The sequence below is a fragment of the Pituophis catenifer genome, unplaced genomic scaffold, assembly GCF_029215685.1.
Source record: "Pituophis catenifer annectens isolate HBS135680 unplaced genomic scaffold, rPitCat1.0.hap2 SCAF_1, whole genome shotgun sequence".
In the NCBI taxonomy this organism is placed as follows: Eukaryota; Metazoa; Chordata; class Lepidosauria; order Squamata; family Colubridae; genus Pituophis; species Pituophis catenifer.
Genome location: NW_027256881.1, coordinates 23,945,329 through 23,969,634, shown reverse-complemented (window position 1 = coordinate 23,969,634; position 24,306 = coordinate 23,945,329). Strand labels below are relative to the sequence as shown.

The following is a 24,306-nucleotide window of genomic DNA, read 5'->3' as shown; positions in this document are numbered from 1 at the left end:
GTTATCCACCATCCTAGAAATGTCAGAAAAGCATGCTGGTATAAATTGTGCTGCTCCCCACTGCCTCTAGGTTTTGATCTGATCTAGTTAAGCATTATGTACGGAAAGGGCTCAGCCTCTCAATAAACATGATTAAACTTTATCCAATTTATTGGGTGGCAGTAGGTACTTTAGAGTCAAGCACCTCTCTTCAATGGACAGAAGAGTCAGTCAACACCAAACAGCTCCACCAGGCTCCACTGTGAGCTAGTAATTAGGATCTCGTAATTAATTAATTCATAGACATCTCAACTTTGAAGGACAGTATGCCCACTGCAGTGTCAAAATCACAAGCCCCTCTAGGAGTCCATCAGAGTTACTCTGACCATCACCATCACTCTGCCCTAAATGGTCATCAGATTAACAGAGTTGGAAGGGACCTTGTAGGTCATCCAGTCCAACCCCCCGCCCAAGCAGGAGACCCTACACCATTTCTGAAAGATGGCAGTCCAGTCTCTTCTTGAAAGCCTCCAGTGACGAAGCTCCCACAACTTCTGAAGGCAACTTCTGTCCCATTGGTTGATTGTTCTCACTGTCAAAAATCCATCATGATTTGCTGCTTCCTCTGCTATATCTCCGTCTTGCTGCTGTAAAATTGGCCCTTTGCCATTTTGCATTACATCCCGACCCTCTTCACATTTTGAACGTCCTACTGATTTCAGGGTAACAGGCTCATAGTCAACGCTCATAGTTAAGCCTGCATTAAGCTGCAGTGTTTAGATTTAGATCTTTTAGTTTATGGAAAGTTTGATAAAATTAAACTTGGCTTAGTAAAATCCAAGAAATACCAATTCCAACCAATGGTTATTTTGAATTTCTTGTACTTCCACTCTAGGTTTGGAATGTAAGCGATGACAAACTACAACTCCCAGCAATCCTATTAAGCATGGCCAATGGTGAGGAATCCAGGGAGCTGCAATCCATCACTCCGTGGAGGACTTTTTACCTTCCACATAGTTCCAATTTAGTCGCACTAAGGGCTTTTCCACACGGGCAATATTAAAAGTGCTGCCATCTGCTTTGAGAGCCAGCAGAAACTATGTCGCATATATAGTATACTGATCCTCATTGTGCCTCATTGATGAAGCAGGATACACCAGAAGAGAAAGACAGAAAAAGACAGAATTAGCCTGGGTAGGTGGCTCAGTGGCTAAGACATTGAGCTTGTTGATCAGAAAGGTTGGCAGTTCGGCAGTTCGAATCCCTAGTATAGGTTTCCTGCGTGAGCAGGGGGTTGGGCTAAATGACCTCCAAGGTCCTTTCCAACTCTGTTACTGTTATTATTATAGAACAAGGAATGTCTTCATTTACTGGCATCAGAAGGCCCACGGTCTTCAGGAATCAGTTCTCTGATCCCCTCCCAGAGTGATCATCCAGCAGCAAAAGAGCTTTCTTCCACACTTGTCTCCTTCCCACTTTTCCTGCTGTAAGAAGAAATCAAACCCAAATAAAATATTAGCCATAAGGAAAAGCCTTAGAAAAGCCAAAAGACCAATATGCTAATAATAATAATAAAAAAAACTGCCTGAAGCCCATTCCACATTCCAGCCAGATGCCTTAAGAAAACATTGTAACAAGAAGCTAACTGCAGATATTGGCAACCTCCTGAGATCCGGACTACCCCCACCCTATTGGCCTTCCGGAAAGCGGTGAAAACCTGGCTTTTCCGGCAGGCCTGGGGCTGTTGATCTCGCTGTTGCAATCTTGCGAGATCCGGCCATGAATGGTGTGCATGGGCTTTTAATGTTTTAAAATGTTTGTACAATGTTTTTAAATAATTTTTCTATGTTCACTGTTCGCATTATTTTTGCTGTAAGCCTCCCAGAGTCCCTCGGGAGTTGGGCGGCATAGAAATGTGATAAATTAAATTAAATTAAATTAAACTTAAGGAGATGAGGAGTTTATTGCAAGAGGAAGCCAACTATCTAGATGGCTCCATTCATAAGCAAAGCAAATACTGCCCTCACTCAGCAAGAAACTTCAGCCACTCTTCCACCACCACTCCATGGGGCTACTGAACATTTAATACCAAGGCAGCGGCTATCAAAAAGACCCAATTAGCCTTGTCTCCCTTTTCTCCTGCCCCCCCCCCCCCCATAGAGGAGGAGAGAACAACTCAATTGCTGCCAGTACTCCTATCTCACCGGGTGATTTTTGTGTGGGATCAGACAACGGACAACATAATATTTTTTTCCCTGCTTTCTTCCTTCCTTTAAAGCTGCCCTCTTCCTACCCTCAGCAGATGAGACAGCGTGGTACTTAATTCACAGGTAGAGGGAATTTTTTTTGTATTTGTGCCAACATTCCCCATCCATAGATTATGCATTACAACTGAAGATGTCAAAACTCCACTCATATAGACTTGCTGATTAGCCCTCCCTTCCCCTGACAAGAATATCCTTACTATATAAGAAAACTACCTGTTGAAGAATGATTATTCCCCTCCCACCTTGGGGATCTGCTGCCAGATCTGTCAGAGTTGGCCAGAGGAGATAGGAGGTGACTTTTGGGCACACTGGGAGAGAGCCTTGACTTTCTCACTACCAGGAGGTGAATGTCAGGAGACCAGGATGCAGGGGAAAGCATATCCACAGCAATGCAAGTCACCAAGAAAAGCACCTGCCCCTTAACCTATTGCAATATTAGGCACCACAGATGGACTGCATTGCATGGCTCGTGCCCAAAGAATCTAGAATGACCCCACTTTAAAACTAGAGAAAGAAAAATTCACGAAGCACTCTTAGAAGTTCAGGGGTGATTTGAAGATGATGTCATCCATCCATGTCCTCCAAATACTGCTGATGAAGCATCTGCAAACCACCGTTAGCAGTTCATATGTGGAACAGCCCAAATTAACATTTAAATCTTCAGACATGTGTGGCTTAATGTCCACTACTTTGTTGTGATGATAATATATTGACCTTCAGGAAGTTCCAGTAACCCTTTTTTAGGGTTTGGAAAGAATTAATGCCTCCTCCTATATCCTTATTTTGATTGTGGGGGCACCTATATCCTTCTCTGTGGGGGCACCTACGATTTGGAACGAGCTCCCCCCGGAGATACAGAGGATCCCAGATCTGCGCATCTTCCGTCGTGCGCTCAAGACTTTCTTATTTCATCAAGCTGGCCTGGCCTAAATCTCTTCCCCTTTTAAATGTAAATTTTAATTTGTTTTTAAATTATTGGGTATTTTAAATTCGTCTCAGCCAAATTATTTAATTCGTTTTTCTTCTATTTTAAACTTTTGTACTTATGTGTTTTATTCTGTGGCTGTTCACAGTCCTTCGGGAATAGGGCGGTATATAAATACAATAAAAACAAAACAAAAACAAAACATTGTGAAAACGCTGCACATCGTTGCTGTTTTGCAAAGCAGGATTTGTCCTCCAAGGGTTGCAGGCTGACAATAGAATTCTAATTGAAATGGAAAGTGGTTTGCTTTCAGTGCAGAAGATATAGAGTCAACTCTGAATGTAGAAGGAGAGAGGAAGACATAGCTTCTACAAGCAGTTGCAGAGAGCACTGGCTATGTTCAGATTTATGAGAGTAGCTCTCCTTCAGGAGCCAAATGCAGGGGAGGTTATGTCCAGATCAGCTACTGCAGGAACCATGGCTAATGTTTTATTTTCTAAATTATCTTTGCACACGGTATGTCTTGTATAACTTCACCAGCCGGTCTGGTGGAGGTGGGAAACATTTGAGAATAAATGTGAATGCAACATCTTTCTTTTGCTTATATTCCCCAAGCTGTTAAATCAACTAAGAAAAATATAGCATGTGGCAGAATACCTAGCCTGAATTATTCACAACTGCTAAAAATTAAGTGAAGATGACAAGCAATCATCCAAAATTTCCCATCCCAAGGAATTCTTTCCTAAATGTTGGGAGCCCCAATCATCCAGCTTTTCCTCGTTTCAAAAAAGGAATGAGAAAACTTTGTTAGCATCCATAGGCATTTCTTCCTTAGCTGTGCAGAAATGATTGTCTCTTTACAACAGCCTTTCCCAGTTAGACATCTTCCAAATCTGTTGGATTACAATTTTCAGATGGTGTGAGTGAAGATAAATGTTCCTGGAGACCTCTGGCTGAGGAAGTGTGTCTTGTGTATCAAGGACAGTTTGCTGCTTTGCACACTAACTTTTGGGTATTCTCTAAATGTTTATTTATTTATTTATTTAGTCAATCACATATAAGATAACAGGTAAAAGTATAAACATAATTTGGATACATGAAAAGAGTAAGTAAAAGGAATATTAGGACAGGGACGGTAGGCACGCTGGTGTGCTTATGCACGCCCCTTACAGACCTCTTAGGAATGGGGTGAGGTCAACAGTAGACAGTTTAAGGTTAAAGTTTTGGGGTTTTGGGGAAGAAACTACAGAGTCAAGTAGTGCATTCCAGGCATTGACCACTCTGTTATATGTTATGCTATGCTATGCTATGCTATGCTATGCTATGCTATGCTATGCTATGCTATGCTATGCTATGCTATGCTATGCTATGCTATGCTATGCTATGCTATGCTATGTTATGATGCTGGATAGATGGGGTTAAAAAGAAAAGATGAGCTTCTACGTCTGTGAGCATATCCAGATGGCTTCTCCCAACTATCAAACATTCCTTTTTGTTTGCAATTCAACAAAGAAAAGAACCTGCAGAATCAGTTTTGCTGGGCCAGGAACACCCTGTTAGCTCAGGGACTGGTTTTCAGCCTGTTTGTTACTGTTCTCATCACTTACTGATTCGTGGCTGGGTTCCCACCAAGAACAAGTCCCTGGATCTCTTCTGTAAGTCTGCAACAACTCTTACAGATCCGTTGGACAGAAGCAACTTGTGATAAGCGGCAGAAAAATAATTCAGCCTCTTTAGAGTTCCAAAGCCCCGCTGCTACCATTAGCTACACAATGAATATGGCTGCACAGGCACATGCAAAACGATGAAAAAAGAGAGGACACAGAAGCAAGGAAGAACATAATCAACACTCTTTTTCAGTGTTGCACTTCCATATGTCTGCAGAACAGTGCAACAGTTGTGAACAGTTCAGCAGCAACAGCTAAGCCCTTCCCAGGGAGGAGTGGGGAGTGAACAGCAGAATTGTGGGGGTGGTTATCTCCGCAATTGTTTGTGAATGTCTGGTGGTACCTTGGAAACTACATTTTTTTTCCGGAACAGGTAGTCCTTGACTTACGGCCACAATTGAGCTCAACGTTTCCCTTGATAAGCAAGACAGTTAAATGAGTCACACACCTATTTTAGACCTTTTCGCCACAGATGTTAGGAGAATCACAGGCAGCTGTTAATCATGTGGTCATTAAGTAAACCTGGCTTCCTCCATTGACTTTGCTTGTCAGAAGCCAGCTGGGAAGGTTGCAAAGGTGATCGTGTGACCCCAGGACAATGCAACCAACATAAATACATATCAATTGCCAAGCACTTGAATTTTGAACACATGACCATGGGGATGCTGGAATGGTCCTAAGTGTGAGAACTGGTCATAAGTCACTTTTTTCAGTGCCATTGCAACTTGGAGTGGTCACTAAACAAATGGTGGTATGTCATGGACTGCCTGTACTTTGAAGCCCCAGGAATCAGATGCTCCGAGAAAAAAAAAAAATCTCCAGTTAAGGATAATGTTTCTCTACCTTAGCAACTTCAACTTCAGTTGGACTTCATTTCCCGGAATTCTCAAGTCAGTGCATTTGGTTCTATCATTTCCATACACTGCCTCATTATTTTATTTATTTATTAAACAAACTTATACAAGGTGACTCCAGGAGACTTTAATGCAGTGGTGAAATCCAAATGTTTTTTACTACTAGTTCTGTAGGCATGGCTTGGTGGGCATGGTGTGGCTTGGTGGGGGTGGCAGGGGAAGGATACTGCAAAATCCCCATTCCCTCCCCACTCCTGGGGGAAGGATATTGCAAAATCCCCATTCTCTGGGGCCAGCCAGAGGTGGTATTTGCTGGTTCTCCGAATTGCTCAAAATTTCCACTACCGGTTCTCCAGAAGCTGTCAGAACCTGCTGGATTTCATCCTTGCTTTAATGTCACCTCTGTCAGTTTTTGAGTATCTCATTAACTCCACCCAGCCACAACTGCCCAGTCTTTCCCTTCCACTTGACTTATTCAGTCTTCTTTTATGAATTCATAAATAAATACATCTTCATTAATTCTACATAATATATAACCAAACCACTTTAATAACCTTCTTTCACATTTGTACTCTGCACTACTTCCCCAAACTGTTTCTGCCTCTACCTTGATATTCTTTTGCAGGAAAAGCTGGAATTAGTTACTGATTAGGTTTGTATTCAGTTATCTAGTAACAGAATTGGAAGGGACCCTGGAGGTTATCTAGTCCAACCCCCTGCTTAATCAGGAGACCTGCACTAGGGATTCAAACCGCCAAACTGCCATCCTTTCTGATCGACAAGCTCAGTTGTCTTAGCCACTGAGCCACCTAGTCAGTTCAATCTAGATCTATTCAGAACCTGAACTGTTTAGATCCCATCTCTTTTCTTGCTACTCATATGTCTTAAGGAACCCCTTCCCATTGATTCAAGGGGTTTCCCCTGATATATTCAACTCTTGCTTCCAATATAATAAAGCAGGCAGAAGCCAAAGGTGCTTTTTCAAAAGGCAACTGGACTTTCTTTGTTTTTGTTTGAAGATGTTTCTGAAGAAGAACTGAAGAAGTTTCTTGGATGAGAAGTGAAACGTCTTCAAAGAAATACAAAGTCCAGTTGCCTTTTGGAAAAGCACCTCTAGGGACAACCATGACTGAGAACCGCCATAGACAGGCAGAAGCCATTTTCACTGCTTATGGCAAACAAATATACCAATCTTTCTATCAGTATTTTCATTTCTTAAAATCACTTTATCCTGTCAAAGTACACAAACTCATCTAGCTGTGTTTTTTTTTAAATCACTTAGTTGTAATGTTTAATTATTCACAGTCAATTATCTTGATCTTTCATACGTTACACTTCAGATCCACACTCCTCGATGCTAGCCTTTGTTCCAGGACATTCAAGCTCACACCCAACAAAGTATCATAACCTGCATAAAAAAAGTGTCCACATATTGCCAACAAACAAATATTGCCACAAGCATTCATATATCACCCATCTCCTCCCACTTATGACTGTAACCTTGTTGCTGGTATCCTTAAGATTTATATTGACTGTTTCCTAATATGATTTGATTGCTTATTTGTTCCCTATGACTATCATTAAGTGTTGTACCTTATGATTCTTGACGAATGTATCTTTTCTTTTATGTACACCGAGAGCGTATGCACCAAAACAAATTCCTTGTGTGTCCAATCACATTTAGCCAATAAAGAATTCTATTATATTCTATTCATATATACTGCACAAAGTGCTCTTTTCTCTAACTTTTCCCACAACAACCTTGTGAGGTAGGTCAGGCTGAGAACGAGAGAACAGAAAGAGCATGTAAAAGAAGGAATAGCTAGCCCAAAATTAACCTCTCCCAGCCAAGTGTAGAGTGAAATCTGACCTTCCCTAGCACTAGACTAGACTAACACTTTAAACTTTAAATCAAGAGCCTGGTGGCTCAGCAGACTGATAGCATTGTGATTAACACCAGCTGTCTCCAATTACTGTAAGTTCGAATCTCACCAGGCTCAAGGTTGACTCAGCCTTCCATCCTTTCTAAGGTAGGTAAATTGAGGACCCAGTTTGTGGGGGCAATAAGCTGACTTTGTATAAATATACAAAAATATGAAGGCTATTGCTTAACGCATTGTAAGCCGCCCTGAGTCTCCAGAGAAGAGCGGTATATAAATCAAATTAAAAAACAAACAAACAAACAAACAAACAAACAAACAAAAACTAGCCATCACTCTCAAGTGCCTCTCAGTTGTAAAATGGAAGGAGATACGAATGGACAAACTTACTTCTTGTTTCTTCCATTCTTCTCTTCCATGTAGTAATGTCCTATTTGGGCGACTCTCGATATTTAAATGGTTTTAGATTTAATCGAGATCATTAAGGGATACCTTCTCTGTTCTGTCTATGAGTTTGGGAACAGGTAAGGAGGGGGAAAGTTCTTCTCCCTCTTTATGAATTCCCCCCCCCGGAGGTCCTGGGTTGGACCCCAAATGCAAATGCAGAACGGCGATCGTCCTAAGATCCTCACGATAAAAGCCACTAAGCGAGCCTTATTTTATTTATTTATTTATTTATTTATTTATTTATTTATTTATTTATTTATTATATTTCTATACCGCCTTTCTCCTGTAGGACTCAAGGCGGTGTACAGTCAAGAAAAATACAGATACACAAACATCATAAAATTGCTAATTAAAATTATTATTATAACATAGTTTGGCCCAATTAAATAGAACCTAAAATTAGATAACATCTTAAAAACATTCACATGTTCATGCTCTACTCTTCGCACAAGGTGTGCAAAGAGGATCTTCGGGGTCGAGTATTTTAACGTGTTGGACGGATGGATAGCGAAAGAGGTTCGGTTTAGGAGCTTGGACTGAAAACCCCGAGTGCTTGCCTGCCTTTCGATGCAGAAATCTGCTGTGTGTGTGTGTGGTTGTGTGTGTGCAGCCTGAGGAGGGAAGCTGAGACCCCCCCCCCAATCTACCTTCAGTCCCTCCCAGGATCGCGCGAGCCCCGCTTGGTACTCCTTTGAGGGGGTGAGGTGGGGGGGGGACTCAGCAGTGAAGCAGTTAAGGCACGCCAGCGGTAGCTTCAGCCCCTGCCAGAGCCAGCGTGGTGGAGGGATGCTCCTCCGTTCTCCTGGCTCCCCCAGGCAAAAGTCACGTTGCTTTGGGCAGGAGAAGCGTCGTGAAGCGACCCCAGGTTTCAGCATCCTCCTGCTAAAGGCGACGGAAGGATGGGGAGAGTCCTGCCTGGAACAAGGGATCAGCCCGGGCAGCGTGTAAAGAGCGCCGAGCGGGACTTTCCAGCGACAGCTCCTGAATAATTGAGAGCCAGCAGTCACTTTGCTGCTCCCCAGGCAGCCCAACTGGCACAGCGGCTCCGGTTTACCAGCTCCTGATCTGGACCGGGATGGGAGGAGGTGGCTCTCCAGCTGAAGAGCTGCACCGAGGCTTAGCAGGCAAAGAGAAGAAGAGGGTGACACAGCTCTGAAGGGCAGCCCGGCTGGATTCCCCACATCTGCTCCAAACCTTGTGCCCATTGCCTTTCCTTTCCTTGCCAGGTTGTAGCAAGAACAGCAGAGCGTACTCCCCGTCACCGGCCCACCATGGCCTTGATCGTGCGTCTGAAGAGGGTCACCAACCTGAGAGGCAAAGCGGACAGGATAGCCAAGGTGGCGTTCAGAGGTACATTGCCCTCAGTTGTGTAGCCTGCAGCAGAGGCGCTCTGTGTGATGCTGCAAGATAGGTGCCTGTTTGTGTGCAGGTCTGCATGTCCCAGGGAAGGGAAAGTTCTCTGCAGAGGAGCCTCAACCCTGCAGAACAAGGGCAGGACTCTGGGGAAGGATGCGCTCACTCCCCAAGCGCTTGGGCGGCTTCATTCTGGAAAAGAATAACTCATGCCCCCAACGCTAAAGCTTCTTGGAGTTGTGGCTGTTGTTGTTTAACTGGCAGGTTTCTGGAGCCGGCAAGAGCCCTGGTGATGCAGCTCCTTCAATTTGGAGCCACGTTCTGTCTGAAGAACCCTCAGGGGTTCCAAACCAAAGTTTTTCCCCTCCAGTTAAGATCTGGGAACTGAGTTACTATGTTATTGTTGACTATGGTTTGTTTTCTTATTCAAGGAACGATTGTGTTTGCCATTACACAAGTAGAAATTTTTGAGCTTTTGAATGAGGACAGACAGGAAGAAGAAAAGTGCCAGTAAGAACTTCAAAGCCATTGAAATGCCACATGCTTTGAAAATGTGTAACATGTGGCACACTCCTGCATTTCTGCAATGCTTCAGACATGGCAAGGTTTTTTACAACGAGCTCTCTTTTTGGTGGAGGTAGCAAGTGGGTTGTGATAGGGGTAACAAGCAAGTCGCCCCCTAAGCAGCATTTTGTCAGATCCTGACATCAGAATTGACAGAAACACTTCCCCATTTTGAGCAGGGGGCTTTCTCAGCTTTTGCTGGAGATGCCAGAGTTGAACCTGGAACCCCTGGCATACAAAGTATTGCTTTGAGTGTATGCACAAAGCTTTGAAAGATACACGTTGCCATTGTTCTCTACTGAGTGCTCACTACATATAACAATCCACATTGTTTTTATACAGCACTGCAGAAAGTTAGTGCTCGCACTAATGCTGATTTGCAAAATGTAAACCTTTTGATCTTAACTCCATGTTGCCTAAGGGAGTGGAGTTAGAGCTGAAATTAGAATGAGTGGCTTGACTAAAGTTATGGTATACTTGTTTTCCATTAATCATTTATAGCACATTCTAGCATCACCTAAACATCACTGAGACAATATAACACCTGCCCTCACCCCTGTTACATTGGCAGACTATGGGTTGAATTATACTGAAGGACAGTATAAATGATTACTGGAGAAATGGTCTATGATTTGTAGCTGATATAAAATCTGACCTGACTTTTTTCAATTGATACGTTCTATTAGAATCACAGCTATTGCATGTCACCTCCATAGAGTATACATGACAGCATATGAGCAAAGAATGTCATAAGTATCATTTCTGAGATATCAAATAAGATAGTTCTTCTCACACGGAAAACATCCTGGACTTAAAATTGAAAAGGTTTGCATTTTCAGGTGTTTGTTTTCTGAAATTCAGAACCAGCCATAAGAGAAAATAATGCATGGACTTAGTTTGTGGGGGCAATAAGCTGACTTTGTAAAAATATACAAAAGTATGAAGGCTATTGCTTAACGCATTGTAAGCCGCCCTAAGTCTCCGGAGAAGGGTGGCATATAAATCAAATTTAAAAAAAAAAACTAAAAAAAAAATCAACTTGATTTTCTGAAGATGGCTAAACTATCTTTGGGTCACTAGAGTTAAAGAAATCCAGCTCTTAGTTCTTGATAGTTGTCTAACTTCTACAGCAGTTTATCCTTGTGTCCAAGAGTTTGAAAATATAAATATATTTATCTGTAAACTATCTCAGGTCAGGTCAAGCAGCAGACAAGAATACGTGGAAAGCCTAGCAAAATTTCCAAACAGAGCTAAGCATGCATCTTAGAACAGAAATATTATGCCGGACACACAACCTGGTGGCTTTCTGATAAATTGAATTAGACATGTTGGATTAGATTCTGAGTGTATTCGACTGGAACACTCCTACTTAAATTGTCTCCTTAGACCCCACTTCAGTTCCAATCAACACATCTGCTGCCCTAATTCATTATAAGGACCAACCTTTCTCCCTCTTCCAGCTTTGAGCAGAAATAAAACTTGGGAGAAAGAAAAGAATTGGAACAAAAACAATTGATGAGAAAAAAAGAAAGAGCATGCAACCATATGGATTTAAGGAGTATTTCTTTACACATATTTTAATCTTAACTACTAAAAAAGGATGGCTTTTTATTACACTTTTAAAAAAGGATTTTGGAAATAGACGGTTGGCATGATGGAAATGTTTTTATATCTCCTATTTCAAAAACATGGTGCATGCATTGTGTGTATACTGTATATGAGTGATTCTTAAATGCCCAATATCAATTCTGGGCACAGGCTTCAAGGACATTTTTCTTTAATAAAAGACAAAAGCAGTTGCAACTTACATAGCCCCCTACATCTAAGGTCAAGGCCAACTTGGAAACAGCATCTGTAATGCCCAATGGCACACTTGTTACATATGAGGACAGGGTGAAGTTCCAGTTCTAATACTTAGACAGAACTTTTTGCAATATTGATGCTGATTCAAAATACATTTTTTTCCAGTTCTTTTTTTTTTTTAAAGCATCTTGAATTTTGGAGCCTAGCCTCCCCCCCTTAGGCTACCCTTGTCAGATTTTACTACAGTCCAATCTGAAGCTCTCCCGCAAATGGTTGTTGCACATGACTTAGTACCATGAGATTAAGTGGAACACTCTTTATCCTTGGAAAAAATCCAAAGGTTTGAGGCATATTGCACCATTCAGAAAATGCAGCTGCTCCATGAGGTTGGTAGAGGATAGAAATCATCTTGTGGCATGAAATCCTGGAAATTTTTTGCCTTGAAATGCTGTTCTCTGCTTCTCTGTTGTCAAAGATAAGGGAGGGCATTCTGGATATGTTTAGAGGTTCTTCCTTTTTTATGATCACATTTGCCAGGGCAAGTGGTATACAGAGAATTCAGGGCTAGATGAAGAAAACCCTACAGCAATCTATCCTGAATAGACAATTTAATCTGGAGAGCTGTGCTGGGGAGTAAAAGGAAAAGTGACTTATATTGTCCATGTGATATAATACCGTCTGGTTAAATAAATAAATAAGAAACTAGCAAGGATTTTCCAAGTTTTGGGACCAATCAACCTACCGTGGGAGATTCTGCCAATGGTAACAAAAGTTGGTAACAGCAATAGGAAATTCAAAGCCACCAAAACATGACATGTGGTGTCTCAGGCAAACAACCAATTATTATCATCTAGATCAGGGGTCTCCAACCTTGGCAACTTTAAGACTTGTGAACTTCAACTCCCAAAGTTCTGGGAATTCTGGGAGTTGAAGTCCACAAGTCTTAAAGTTGCCAAGGTTGGAGACCCCTGATCTAGAGCTATCCCAAATGCAATGGGGAATGCCCCTTTACAGGAAGTATCCCCGGAACTATTTTTGATGCTTTACAATAACAATGACAAGTCCAAACATCTTGTGCATATGCTATCGTATACGATTTTATTTATGTTTATTTTTTGTGGAGTTCTTGATGCTCTCTGAGTTTGGCTGTTTGCTTGCAGGTGTTTCATCACCCAACTAGGTTATATCATCAGTTCAAGAGAGTGTGGGATTTGCTCTGGTTTCTATATGGTTGCTTGCCTTGCCAATGTTGGTGGGCATGTGGTTTTCCCCTTGGTAGTTCTTTGATTGAAGTATTGCTTTCTGCTTGATCGTTTGGTGTTAAATCCCTATTTGTCCGGATATTGGCTGCTAGAGAGGAGGTGTTCTGGAGGGCATGTGGTTTTTTTTAAATTTTCTGAATGCATTTATGTAATATTATTAAGCTGCAAACATAGAGGTTTTATAGAAGAGTGGCATAAATATTTACACATAATAAACAATATATTAGTTTAGCATTAAAAATATGCATGGAAGGGCCCTACTGGATCCTTTCCCTCAAGTGTCCTAGGTCTCTGCAAGTTGGTCAGACTAGGCACTTATTTCTTTCCCAGCTTCAATTCCAGACAAATTGTTGGAACAAGAAACAGCAGAGGTCTAAGACAGAGGGGGTTCTAACATTTTTTACTACCGGTTCCATGGGCGTGGCTTATTTTGTGGGCGTGGCTTGATGGTCATGTGACAATTATTTAGGATTTAGCAGAGGTACTGGTCTACCAGGCTTTTAACTGCTTGCAGAGCTGTACCAATCTACCCATTTATTTTTGCAGGCACCGGTCTTCTCATTTGTTTTCTTTTAACACTGATCAGCTGTAGGGCAGCCCTTTGAAGCCCTGCGGCAAGAGTTTAAACAGATTTTTTTCCTCTGATCAGCTGTAGGGCGGGGGGAGGGGCGCAGCGGAACCAGTTCGGTGACATCATATTGTCACCGCTACCGACTCGGCAGAACCAGGCCGAACTGGGAGGAACCCACCACTGGTCCAAGACTCAAAATGTGTTCATTTCTTTCTCTTATTTACTATTGAAATCCCTTTAAACCAGTCTTTATGGGGAGCTTAACAGAATTCACATGACTTACCTAGATAGGTGGCAGTACTTAGCTAGCCTTGATTGATTTCAGAAAGTTGAGCCAAGCCAGATCTGGTTAGTCCTTGGACAGGAGACCACCCAAAAATATACCAGAATGGAGACTAGATTGAGAACTTTAAAAACACATCCTTGGAAGCAGACAATTATAAACCATGTCTGAATTGTTGCCAAGAAAAGTACATAGATATGTCCAAGACATCACCAGGAGTAGAACCTGGTTTGACAATGGCTCTTATTTATACCCAGTGGTGAGATTCAGCCAGTTCGCACCACTTCAGGAGAACCGGTTGTTAACTTTCTGAGCAGTTTGGTGAATTGGTTGTTGGAAGAAATCATTAGGGCAGAGAATCAGTTGTTAAATTATTTGGATCCCACCACTGCTTATACCCCTTTCAATGTTAAGTTGTACTTAACTGCCACAATAGCCTTTTAATTCCTGCAACTTCAAGTAATAATACAAAAAATTATGGAGGTTAATCTTTTGGACCCAGTTGAATGTATATATTTGCCAGTCACATCTAGTTTGCAGATTACTGGAAACTGGCTGCAGTAGTATTGTCAAGAACATTTTAACTAATTTTCCCTTTAGGAGTTTTTTCACTAAAATTACTTTCCATAGATCTATATTTCATGTACAGAGGAAAATTCATCAGGGAAAATGTTTGAGCAAAGACACACATACACATAGACGGTAATTATTCCATTGCGATCTTTTTGTTGTAATTTTTGTAAAAGAACAACAGTAAATCTTGGAAGAAAGATACAGGCTTTGAGCAATATGTCTATTTTGGCACCAAAAAAAAAGAAAAGATTTGCAAAAGATTTGCTATGCAAAAGAAAATATTAGTTTTTTTCTATTTTTTTTTCTTGATGATGATGATTATACTGGCTCAGATTCCAAAGTACTGGATAAGAATTCCAAGGCACTGGAAATAAGAATTCAAATTATTTTGATTTTACGGTGCTATACAACTTGTTGGACCTGGATTTTTTTTTCCCCTGCAAAAGACTAAATGGCTTACTCTCTGCAACTGGAAACCTCTGCAAGTGAAATTTGATCAACCTGCTGAAAGAATAGCATACTAGCTTTTCTCTTGTAATTCATTAAAGTGAATCCAACTCGATGATGGAGAAATTGCTGTATGTGATCCAAATGGGACTTGCCAAAGATCCTTTCCCAAAAGTTACAGGAATAAAACAAGATTCCTGATCTGAGAATTAAATTATGATTTTCTGAAAAGGATTTGACTGCATATAGTTATACTTTATTTAGATTGAGAACTGACTTTGAAAAACAGGTTGAAATGTAGATCTTGTGATAGGTCATCACACATAAAGAAGTTATAAAGTCTGAAGGCAACCATCCTTAACCCAGCATAATCCAGAAATATTTAATTTCTGTTAAACAATGGCTATAAAGTCCAGTTCCATTTTTGCACACTATGCTATAGCATATTGCTATGCTATGCTATAGCAAATCGTTACACGTGTAATGAAGTGGCAGGGCTTCAACCACACAAGTTGCAGCTATTTTGAATTTTGGTTTTGGAGAAAAAATTTTGGGAATGCTCTAGCGAGCCAAGAAAACAAATCAATGTATCAAATGAACCCAGTGTTCTCACTCCTGGCACAAATGACCAGGCTCAACTTATCTTACTTCAGACACAATATACAAAGTCTTAGCTTTCTGGAGAAGATTTCAATGCTGGGAAAGGTACAAGGAAAGAGAAGAGGGCAACCAGCAGCAAGGTGGATGGATTTATTTACAGTGGCAATGGGGGTGCAGTTGGAAGAGCTGAAGGGCCAAGTTAGCAATAGATCATCATGGAGAAAATCTATCTATTGGTCGTTAAGAGTTGACAATGACTTGACGTCATGTAATCAATCAAGCTTTGGATACCTCTGACTGTTGTGACCTAGGCTTCCTGAGTCATTAAAACACACGAGTAGTCCCAAAAACCTCTTTTATTGCAACAGCTGTGAATTACGTTCATTCACAGCTGAGTCACAATTAGTTGCAAAAAGTCCTTCGGGAGAAGTCCTTCGGGATAATCACCAACCTTTATCTCCCTTGACACACTACCAAAGACCTATTTGGCAAACCCACATGGAGTCCAGAATCAAACAGAGATGCCGACTGGGAACAGAATTAACAATGTTGCTTTCCTGCAAAGGGCCCACGTGCCTTTGCTCCTCTTTTGAGCCTTATGGGAGGGGCCAATCATCTCCAGGCCTTACTCCTGAGTCGTCCCTTTTGTTTTAGCTCTTCTTTCCTTCCTTCCTAGTGTGCATGGATGCACTAGGAACAGGCTCCTCCTGTTCCTCTGCCTCTCTGATGTCCGACTCTGGAGACTCCGGAGTCCGCGCATAACTCCCAGATGGCCCTGACCCCATCTCTGCCTCCGATGCAGAGCCCTTGCTCGAGCCTTCCCCAGACTCCAGGACTGGCCCATGTTGCTTCCCAGCCTCCTCACTGTCCACAGGCTGTTGGCGGACCACAACACTGACATTGAAACACGCACATTCCCCCCAATTATTGAAAAAAAAATCTAGGCCAGGGTTGTCAAACTCTATTTCATTGACGGCTGCATCAGGGTTGTGTTTGACCTTGGAGGGGGAGATGGGCGTGGTCAGGGTGGGTGTGGACAGGGTGGGCATGGCCAACTTGACATCACTCATGTCAGGGAGGACCTGTGGTGGCCCAGGCAGGGCTGGAGGGATCCTCTTGCAGCCCTCTGCCAGTGAAAACGGAGCCTGGGAGGACCATGTGGCAGAGGCACCTTCGCTATTTCCAGGGCGGCTCCATGGGCCAGATCTAAGTACCCCTTGGGCTGGATATGGCTCGCGGGCCTTGAGTTTGACACCCCTGGCCTAGGCAGATGCAAAGTCAGGCTTAAATACTATCCTAAGAACAACCAATATCAATGAATGTAAGGGGCAAAACTCCTACTGCATGTTCACTTTTATACCCATTAGCTTCAGAATATTGTCTTTTTCTTGAGTATCTTCAAAAAGCAGCACTTGATTGCAAGAATCATCCATTTTTGTTCCCTAAGAATGCTTCAGGTATTCATAAAAAAATAAAGATTGGTCCTGGATTGTAGATTGTTCTATAGCTGAACAATTCCCAGTTAGTGCTTCTTTTACTTAAAGAGAGAGAGAGAGAGAGAGAGAGCAAACCTTTTTACTTAATTTTTCTTGAAAGAAATGAAACCTGGAGGGGTTGGGAAAGTTGGGAGGTGATTAAAGCCCCCATACTGTAGAACTGGGATGTCTTTCTGGTATAGCTGCTCCAGGCTATTTCTCTGCACCAAAATGTACATTGCTCACAAGGAAACAGCAACTACAAATCATAAAATCCCCAACTGTAAAATACAAATCATTACGAACACAGAGGGGAAAAGTACAGTTCCAAACAATGTCTCATATATCAAATCAAGAGAACGCCCACTAAAACATACTTGCTTAAGACCGTCTATGAGTCGCCATGTGCAAATAGGCGGCAATATAATTTCCCTAAAATAAAAAAATTAAAAAATAAAATAAAATAAATAAATAAATAAATAAATAAATAAATAAATAAATAAATAAATAAATAAATAAATAAATACGTCTTGTGGACTACACAGTCCGGAGAAAATGAAAAGGGTGAGAAAGCAATTCAATTCTATCTTGAGTTTGTTCAGTATAAGATGGGGCAGAGAGGATTTCAAGATTCGGTTACGGTGCCCTGCGACACTGAAAAGCATTGCAATAGTGCAGGGGTAAAATGCACTTACAGTACCTTCCCTACTGCATCGGAAATGTGAGTGCGCGAGCCTCTTCTGCGCATGCACAGAGCCTTCGGCGCATGCGCAGCAGGTAAAAAACAGGACATGACATCCCAGCAGGTGGGTGGAGCCTCCCGCCACCAGCCCTACCGGCTCGTGTGAGCCGGATAGATCCAGCCAGATTTCACCGCTGCATTAGTGGTGAATATCTGTAATTTGGGTGTAGGATGAGGGTGAAGGTTCATTCTCTGAGCTTGTGGGTTGGTTTCCAAATGTTTCGTTACCAAGCTAGGTAACATCTTCAGTGGAGTCTAGGGATTCCCCTAAACTCTGCTGAAGGTGTTACCTAGTCTGGTAACGAAACATTCGGAAACCAACCCACAAGCTTCGAATACGAACTTTCACCCTCAATAAAATTTATTGTAGCCGCCATGCACATGTGTGTCTTGTCACCTAATCACCTTGTTACCAGTGGTGGGTTTCAAATTTTTTTACTAACGGTTCTGTGGGCATGGCTTGGTGGGCGTGGCGGGGAAGGATACTGTAAAATCTCCATTCCCACTCCACTCCAGAGGAAGGTTACTGCAAAATCCCCATTTCCTCTCGATCAGCTGGGACTCGGGAGGCAGAGAATAGATGGGGATGGGGCCAGTCAGAGGTTGTATTTACTGGTTCTCTGAACTACTCAAAATTTCCGCTACCGGTTCTCCAGAACTGGTCAGAACCTACTGAAACGCACCTCTGCTTCTCACCTTGTCCCCTAATCACCTAGTCACCTGTAGCTGGATGACCAATTAGAATAAATGCTGCACAAGAAAACTTACAGTGCCAGTGAAAGTAGTTGTAAGATAGCTTGTGTATTTGACACCAAATTCAATATGGCCCTTGTGAGAATCAAAATAATATATGCAGCCACATCTCAACTGATCAGTATGACAACACTTTTTGTAACAATCAATATGTTTCTGGTCCTTTCTTCTCAATACATGTCGATCATTAGTCTAGTGGATAAGACACCCAGCTAGAAACCAGGAGACTGTGAGTTCTAGGCATGAAACCCAGCTGGGTGACTTTGAGCCAGTCATTTTTGTTCATCTCACCTCACAGGGTTGTTGTGGGGAAAATAGGAGGAGGAGGAAGGAGAATTAGATATGTTTGCCACCTTGAGTTATTTATAAAAATAATAAAGGTAGGATAAAAACTAAAAATAAAATAAATCATTGTTATAAAATAGAACCTGAAGGAAAGTGCTGATGTAGGGAATTTTCAGTAGAGGTGAATTTTAACTTTAAATGGAGATGTCATCTCTATATTTCTTTATAAAGCGCAATCCACAGTGAGATGAAGAAGAGCAGATGGGGCTCTGCAGGAATGAGGGAAATCAAGATTCCTAGAAGAAGAAACTCTAAAATCAATTCCAAAAGGGGTGTTGGTGGTGGTGACAAGCTTTCTGCATTAGTGCAAGGAAAACTATTTTGCTGTGGCTGAAAATATTAGATCAGTTTGGGGGCCAGATAATGAGACCCTCGGGTCTGAAGCATACAATTGAAATTGTGCACATCATTACATAATTGCACAGCAAGTGTGTATCAATGTGTGTATATGTAAACTTTAATTATGTAATTTGGTTAAAATTACAAATTAAAAACACCCTGAATCTCCCGAGATCTCATGTTTTACTTCTTTAAATTTGGCCACCTTATTAAAGAGCCATGGTGGTGCAATAGTTAGAATGCAGTATTGCAGGCTAACTCTGCTGACGTTGCTAGGAGTTTGATTCCTTCAACCCTGGCCAGCTCAGGGTTGACTCAGCCTTCCATCCTTCCGAGTTCGGTAAAAGGAGGACCCAGATTATTGGGGGGCAATGTATTGACTCTGTAAATTGCTTAGAGAGGCCTGTAAAGCATTATGAAGTGGTATATAAGTCTAAGTGCTATTGCTATTATGAGATGTTGGCATCCTTCTTTAATTTATTTATTTTTCTTACGTATTAATTTTGAAGTCAGCAGCCGTCAACTATTAGTATCATAGGTATTGCAATGGCCATGGAAAACTACCAGTGGTGGGTTTCAAAATTTTTTACTACTGGTTCTGTGGGTGTGGCTTGGTGGGTGTGGCATGGCATGGGATGGCTTGGTGAGCATGGTTTAGTGGGTGTGGCAGGGGAAGGATTCTGTAAAATCTCCATTCCCTCCCCACTCCAGGGGAAGGTTACTGCAAAATCCCCATTTCCTCCTGATCAGCTGGGACTCAGGAGGCAGAGAATAGATGGGGGCGGGGCCAGTCAGAATTTTTACTACCAGTTCTCTGAACTACTCAAAATTTCCACTATTGGTTCTTCAGAACTGGTCAGAAGCTGCTGCAACCCACCTCTGGAAACATAATATGTTCAAAACATTCCTAGCTGATTCTTCCTATTATAACACTTTCTTTGTTTCCACCATTGAAAAATGTTGCTTGCAGAGTTTTTGAGATCAGTTAAGGGAAAATAATGTGTAAAGGGATTCTTCCCAGGGAGCCAAATTCTTCCAAATTCTCTCTAGAAGGTTGCCAGTAGCTTCATGCCTCAGACTGCTGCTGTGTAAATTTCTTTTTTATAAGAATGTGTACAGATCTGAGAAACACATTTGCATCTGCTAGCAATACAGTTGTGATTATTACATTTTTGTCCCACCTTCTATATATATAAAAATGGCTGTGTGTGTGAGTGTTCCAGCATAAATCTGGAATGCCTTGAGCAATTTCAACCAAACTTGGTACACAGATGAGTTACTCTCTGGAAAGAAATACTGTAGGGGTAAGACACCCCTATCACCCCTCTGTGTGTGTGTGTGTGTGTGTGTGTGTGTGTGTAAATATGTGTATATGTTCCATCATAACTCTGGAACGCCAGGCCCGCTGAAATGAAAAGGAATGAATTATATCTATAGTGTCAAATCAGAGTACTTTTGACAGTGATAGTGTGAAATTTGGATTCAAATTCTGTTAAGATACAGCCTGTTGTGCCTTAAAATGGCTTCTACTGTACAGCACAGTGGAGTTGCCATGGTAACGGCTTCACAGTACTCCACAAGGGGGCTCTCTCTGGCAAGGGGGATTGGTTCTTAAAAAAACAACAACACCCTAGGCCCTAGGATGTTTGGGGTTTTTTTTTTAGCCCCTCAGCTTCAAGCAAAGAGGGCAAGTTGTTGTGGAGGTGCCTGCTAATGCAGATAATCACCAGAAAGGCTGTTCCCTGTCTAATACAGGATTGGGATAAATAAATACCCAGGTAACACTGGGTTATCAGCTAGTTTTATATATAACTCAAGGTGGTTTTCAGTGGGGGACAAGGAAAAGAGAAACAGTGATAGACTTTGCTGCTGTCCTTGAGAAAATCCTCTGTCAGAATGTTTTTCCAGGTCTTTTTGTCTAAACAAATGATTGCAAACAGGCAAAAGGAAGCTCAAAGATAGGCCAAAACATGGCACTCCTGATGAAATCACACAATGCACTTCGAATATTGCATACTGTACAGAGCTGTCTGGAAACAGCCAGAGTTGCTGGTGTGTGTTTCATTTTGCTGTTTAATCTAGGTTCCTTTCAACAGTACTAAATTGCTGAAATCGATCCACGCCAATGAAGTCATTGATCATCTTTTTTATATGTAATTCACAAATGCATATTAATTCAATGCTGGGATGCCTCCTGACTGTGCCAGGCCTTCCCTTTCTCCTGGGGCACTGGTTAGAAAGCAGTGATGGACTCAAAGAGAAGGGAAATCCACACTGCTTCTTTTAAGCATTATAAAGCTTTTGTCAGTTTACCAAGGTAACATACAGGAGGAAATTATTGGGATGAGGGTGGATTAAATGTGCGATTTAAAGAGAGTCCTAGATTCTCATGTCATTGGAGAACTTGGCACCTTTGTCCTTCTGATGAAACCATGCTGGCTTTCTCCCTGGAGGTAGGGATCAGAAACAGTCAGCTGCACATTCAGAAGACACATGTTGAAATGATCTTCAAGCAGGATGAATGGAATAATAAAAAAAAGCATTATTAAAACATCCCCATAGGAATTTAAAAGTGGGATACTTTAAGAATAGGGGGAGAAATGGAAAACATCTGGTTCCTTCTCACTGATCTACTGATACGATAAGCATGCCTTGGTTGTTTCATCAATCCAGTTTCTAAAGAGGCCCTCATGACCTCCCTTTCTCCCCCCCCAAAATTACTAAGTATGTAAATCTCAACCTTTTGGCCATGGTTATTGTGAATCACTGTGGTTATTAACACTGGTGAAATTCAATTTATTTTACTACCAGTTCTGTGGGCGTGGCTTAGTGGGCATGGTGTGGCTTGGTGGATGTGGCAGGGGAAGGATACTGCAAAATCCCCATTCCCTCCCCACTCCTGTGGGAAGGATATTGTAAAATCTCCATTCCTACCCCACTCTGGGACCAGCCAGTGGTGGTATTTGCCGGTTGTCTGAACAACTCAAAATTTCCGCTGCCAGTTCTCCGAACTACTCAAAATTTCTGCTACCGGTTCTCCAGAACCTGCCAGAACCTGCTGGATTTCACCCCTGGTTCTTAAGTAGATCATGCAGTCATTAAACAAATCCGTCTTCCTCCACTGACTTTGCTTGTCGTAAGCCAGCTACTGATTGATCATGTGACACCAGATGCGACAACCATCGTCAATACATGCTGGTTGCCAAGCACCCAAATTTTGATCATGTGACCATGGGGATGCGACAAGAGTCAAAAGTGTGAGGATCTGTTATAAGTCATTTCTTTTCCAGTGCTCTTATAACTTGGAAACAAGAGGTCGTAAGTTGAGGGCTACCCATACTGTTTGAAATGATTGAGACTTCTTCAGTATTACTATTACTGACAACACCTACAACAATACCAGCTTGCTTCATAGAGAAGTGATTGAAAACCTAATTGGGAGATTAGGTTTCTTTGCTTCAACCAGCACGAGTGCTCCCAGAGAGTGGATCTATATGTGTAAATGAGGAGATGATTGCCTGAACCTAGTGAAGTAATAATTTTCCTTTTTTAATTAACCAAATCTTATATAAGCGAAACTGCGATTGCAATCCTATGGTGCAATTATCAAGGTTTCCTATTTTATAATCTCCCTAGCTATATTTGAATTTTAAACTGAGAGAAAAAGTAATTAACAACAACAAATTCTGCCACACTATGTTACACAACACAATAAAATTGAAAATAAGCATATTTTATTTCTAGAAGGAGGCAGATTTAATAATAGGGCCGCTAGCCTTCCACGGAAGTTAATTGGGAATTGGGGCTATATATTTTAGCATTTTAATAACATTTTCCTCTATTGCTAAACTGAAAATGTAGAGATCAAAGAAAAGGGTAGATGAAAAGTAAATTCCATGTTATCATCTTCCCTTGTATGTGTCATTCCAGGATTAACAATTTCTTCGATAGTTTTACTCCCTTCATAAGGTGTTTGATGGGTCAAGTTTTTATAGGCTCTCACCATTGTATATTTAGGCTCCTTTGTTTAATGTTTTCTTTTCGCCCAGAAAATGAGTTAATCAAATAGGGTGGAGATGAAATGAATAAAAAAGAATTCCAAGCAATGGGAAAATCTGTATACACAAATCTTACAGAAAAATCCAAATGCCATCTTGATTTCATAATTACAATAATGTTGATAATTACAATAATATAATTTCATAATTACAATAATTGTCGATCGAAAGGTCAGCAGTTCAGCGGTTCGAATCCCTAGTGCCGCGTAACAGGATGACCTCCGTTACTAGTCCCAGCTTCTGCCAACCTAGCAGTTCAAAAGCACGTAAAAAATCCAAGTAGTAAAATAGGGACCACCTTTGGTGGGAAGGTAACAATGTTCCGTGCGCTTTTGGCATTTAGTCATGCCAGCTACATGACCACGGAGACATCATCGGACAGCGCTGGCTCTTCTGCTTTGAAACAGAGATGAGCACCGCCCCCTAGAGTTGGAAACTATTAGCACATATGTGCGAGGGGAACCTTTACCGTTACCTTTTATTCCATTGTTCCACCCATGATGAATCCATTAATCTACAGCTTGAGAAACAAGGACATCAAAGTTGCTCTTTCAAGACTTTATAGTCACATGTCACTGCATTTTAAAGAAATGTGAATTGTGTACCAAACTAGGTTATGATTTGATCAGGAAGGAGAAAAATAGATATATGATATAAAACTTATATAGCCATTCCCCCAAATGCAGACTATATTGTCTGATATAGTTAATGGACTGAAGGAGGATCACTCTTTGTATTACTGTTAATAAAGTGAGGAGTCTCAGCGAGCTTGAATAATAATACTTCAGTATGAGGAATTGGGGGGGTTGGGGGGGAGGCAAACAAAGAAGGCTTAGGAGAGACCTGACAGCAGTCTTTCAATACCTGAAGGCTGATTACGGAGAAGAGGGGGGTCAATTTATTCTCTAAAGCACCTGAGGGCAGGAGAAGAAGCAATGGGTCAGGGGGAAATTCAACCTGGGAATAAGGAGGAATTTCCTGATAGTTAGAATGTTTAATCAGTGGAACAGCTTGCCTCATGGAGTTGTGGGTACTCCATCACTGGAAGTTTTCAAGAAAAGATTAGATGCCATTTGTCTGGGATAGGATAGGATAGGATAGGATAGGATAGGATAGGAT

The 24,306-nt window shown here is 41.6% G+C and overlaps 1 protein-coding gene across 1 annotated transcript in view; it reads left to right on the top strand.

The window, feature by feature from the left end:
• The first annotated feature begins 9,290 nt into the window (after positions 1-9,290).
• The window catches only part of OTOF (otoferlin), a 177,442-nt gene continuing 162,426 nt past the window's right edge, over positions 9,291-24,306 (top strand). The window contains exon 1 of the mRNA XM_070947052.1: positions 9,291-9,369. Coding sequence (XP_070803153.1) covers positions 9,291-9,369 — 79 coding nt within the window. The remainder of the gene's footprint in view (positions 9,370-24,306) is intronic.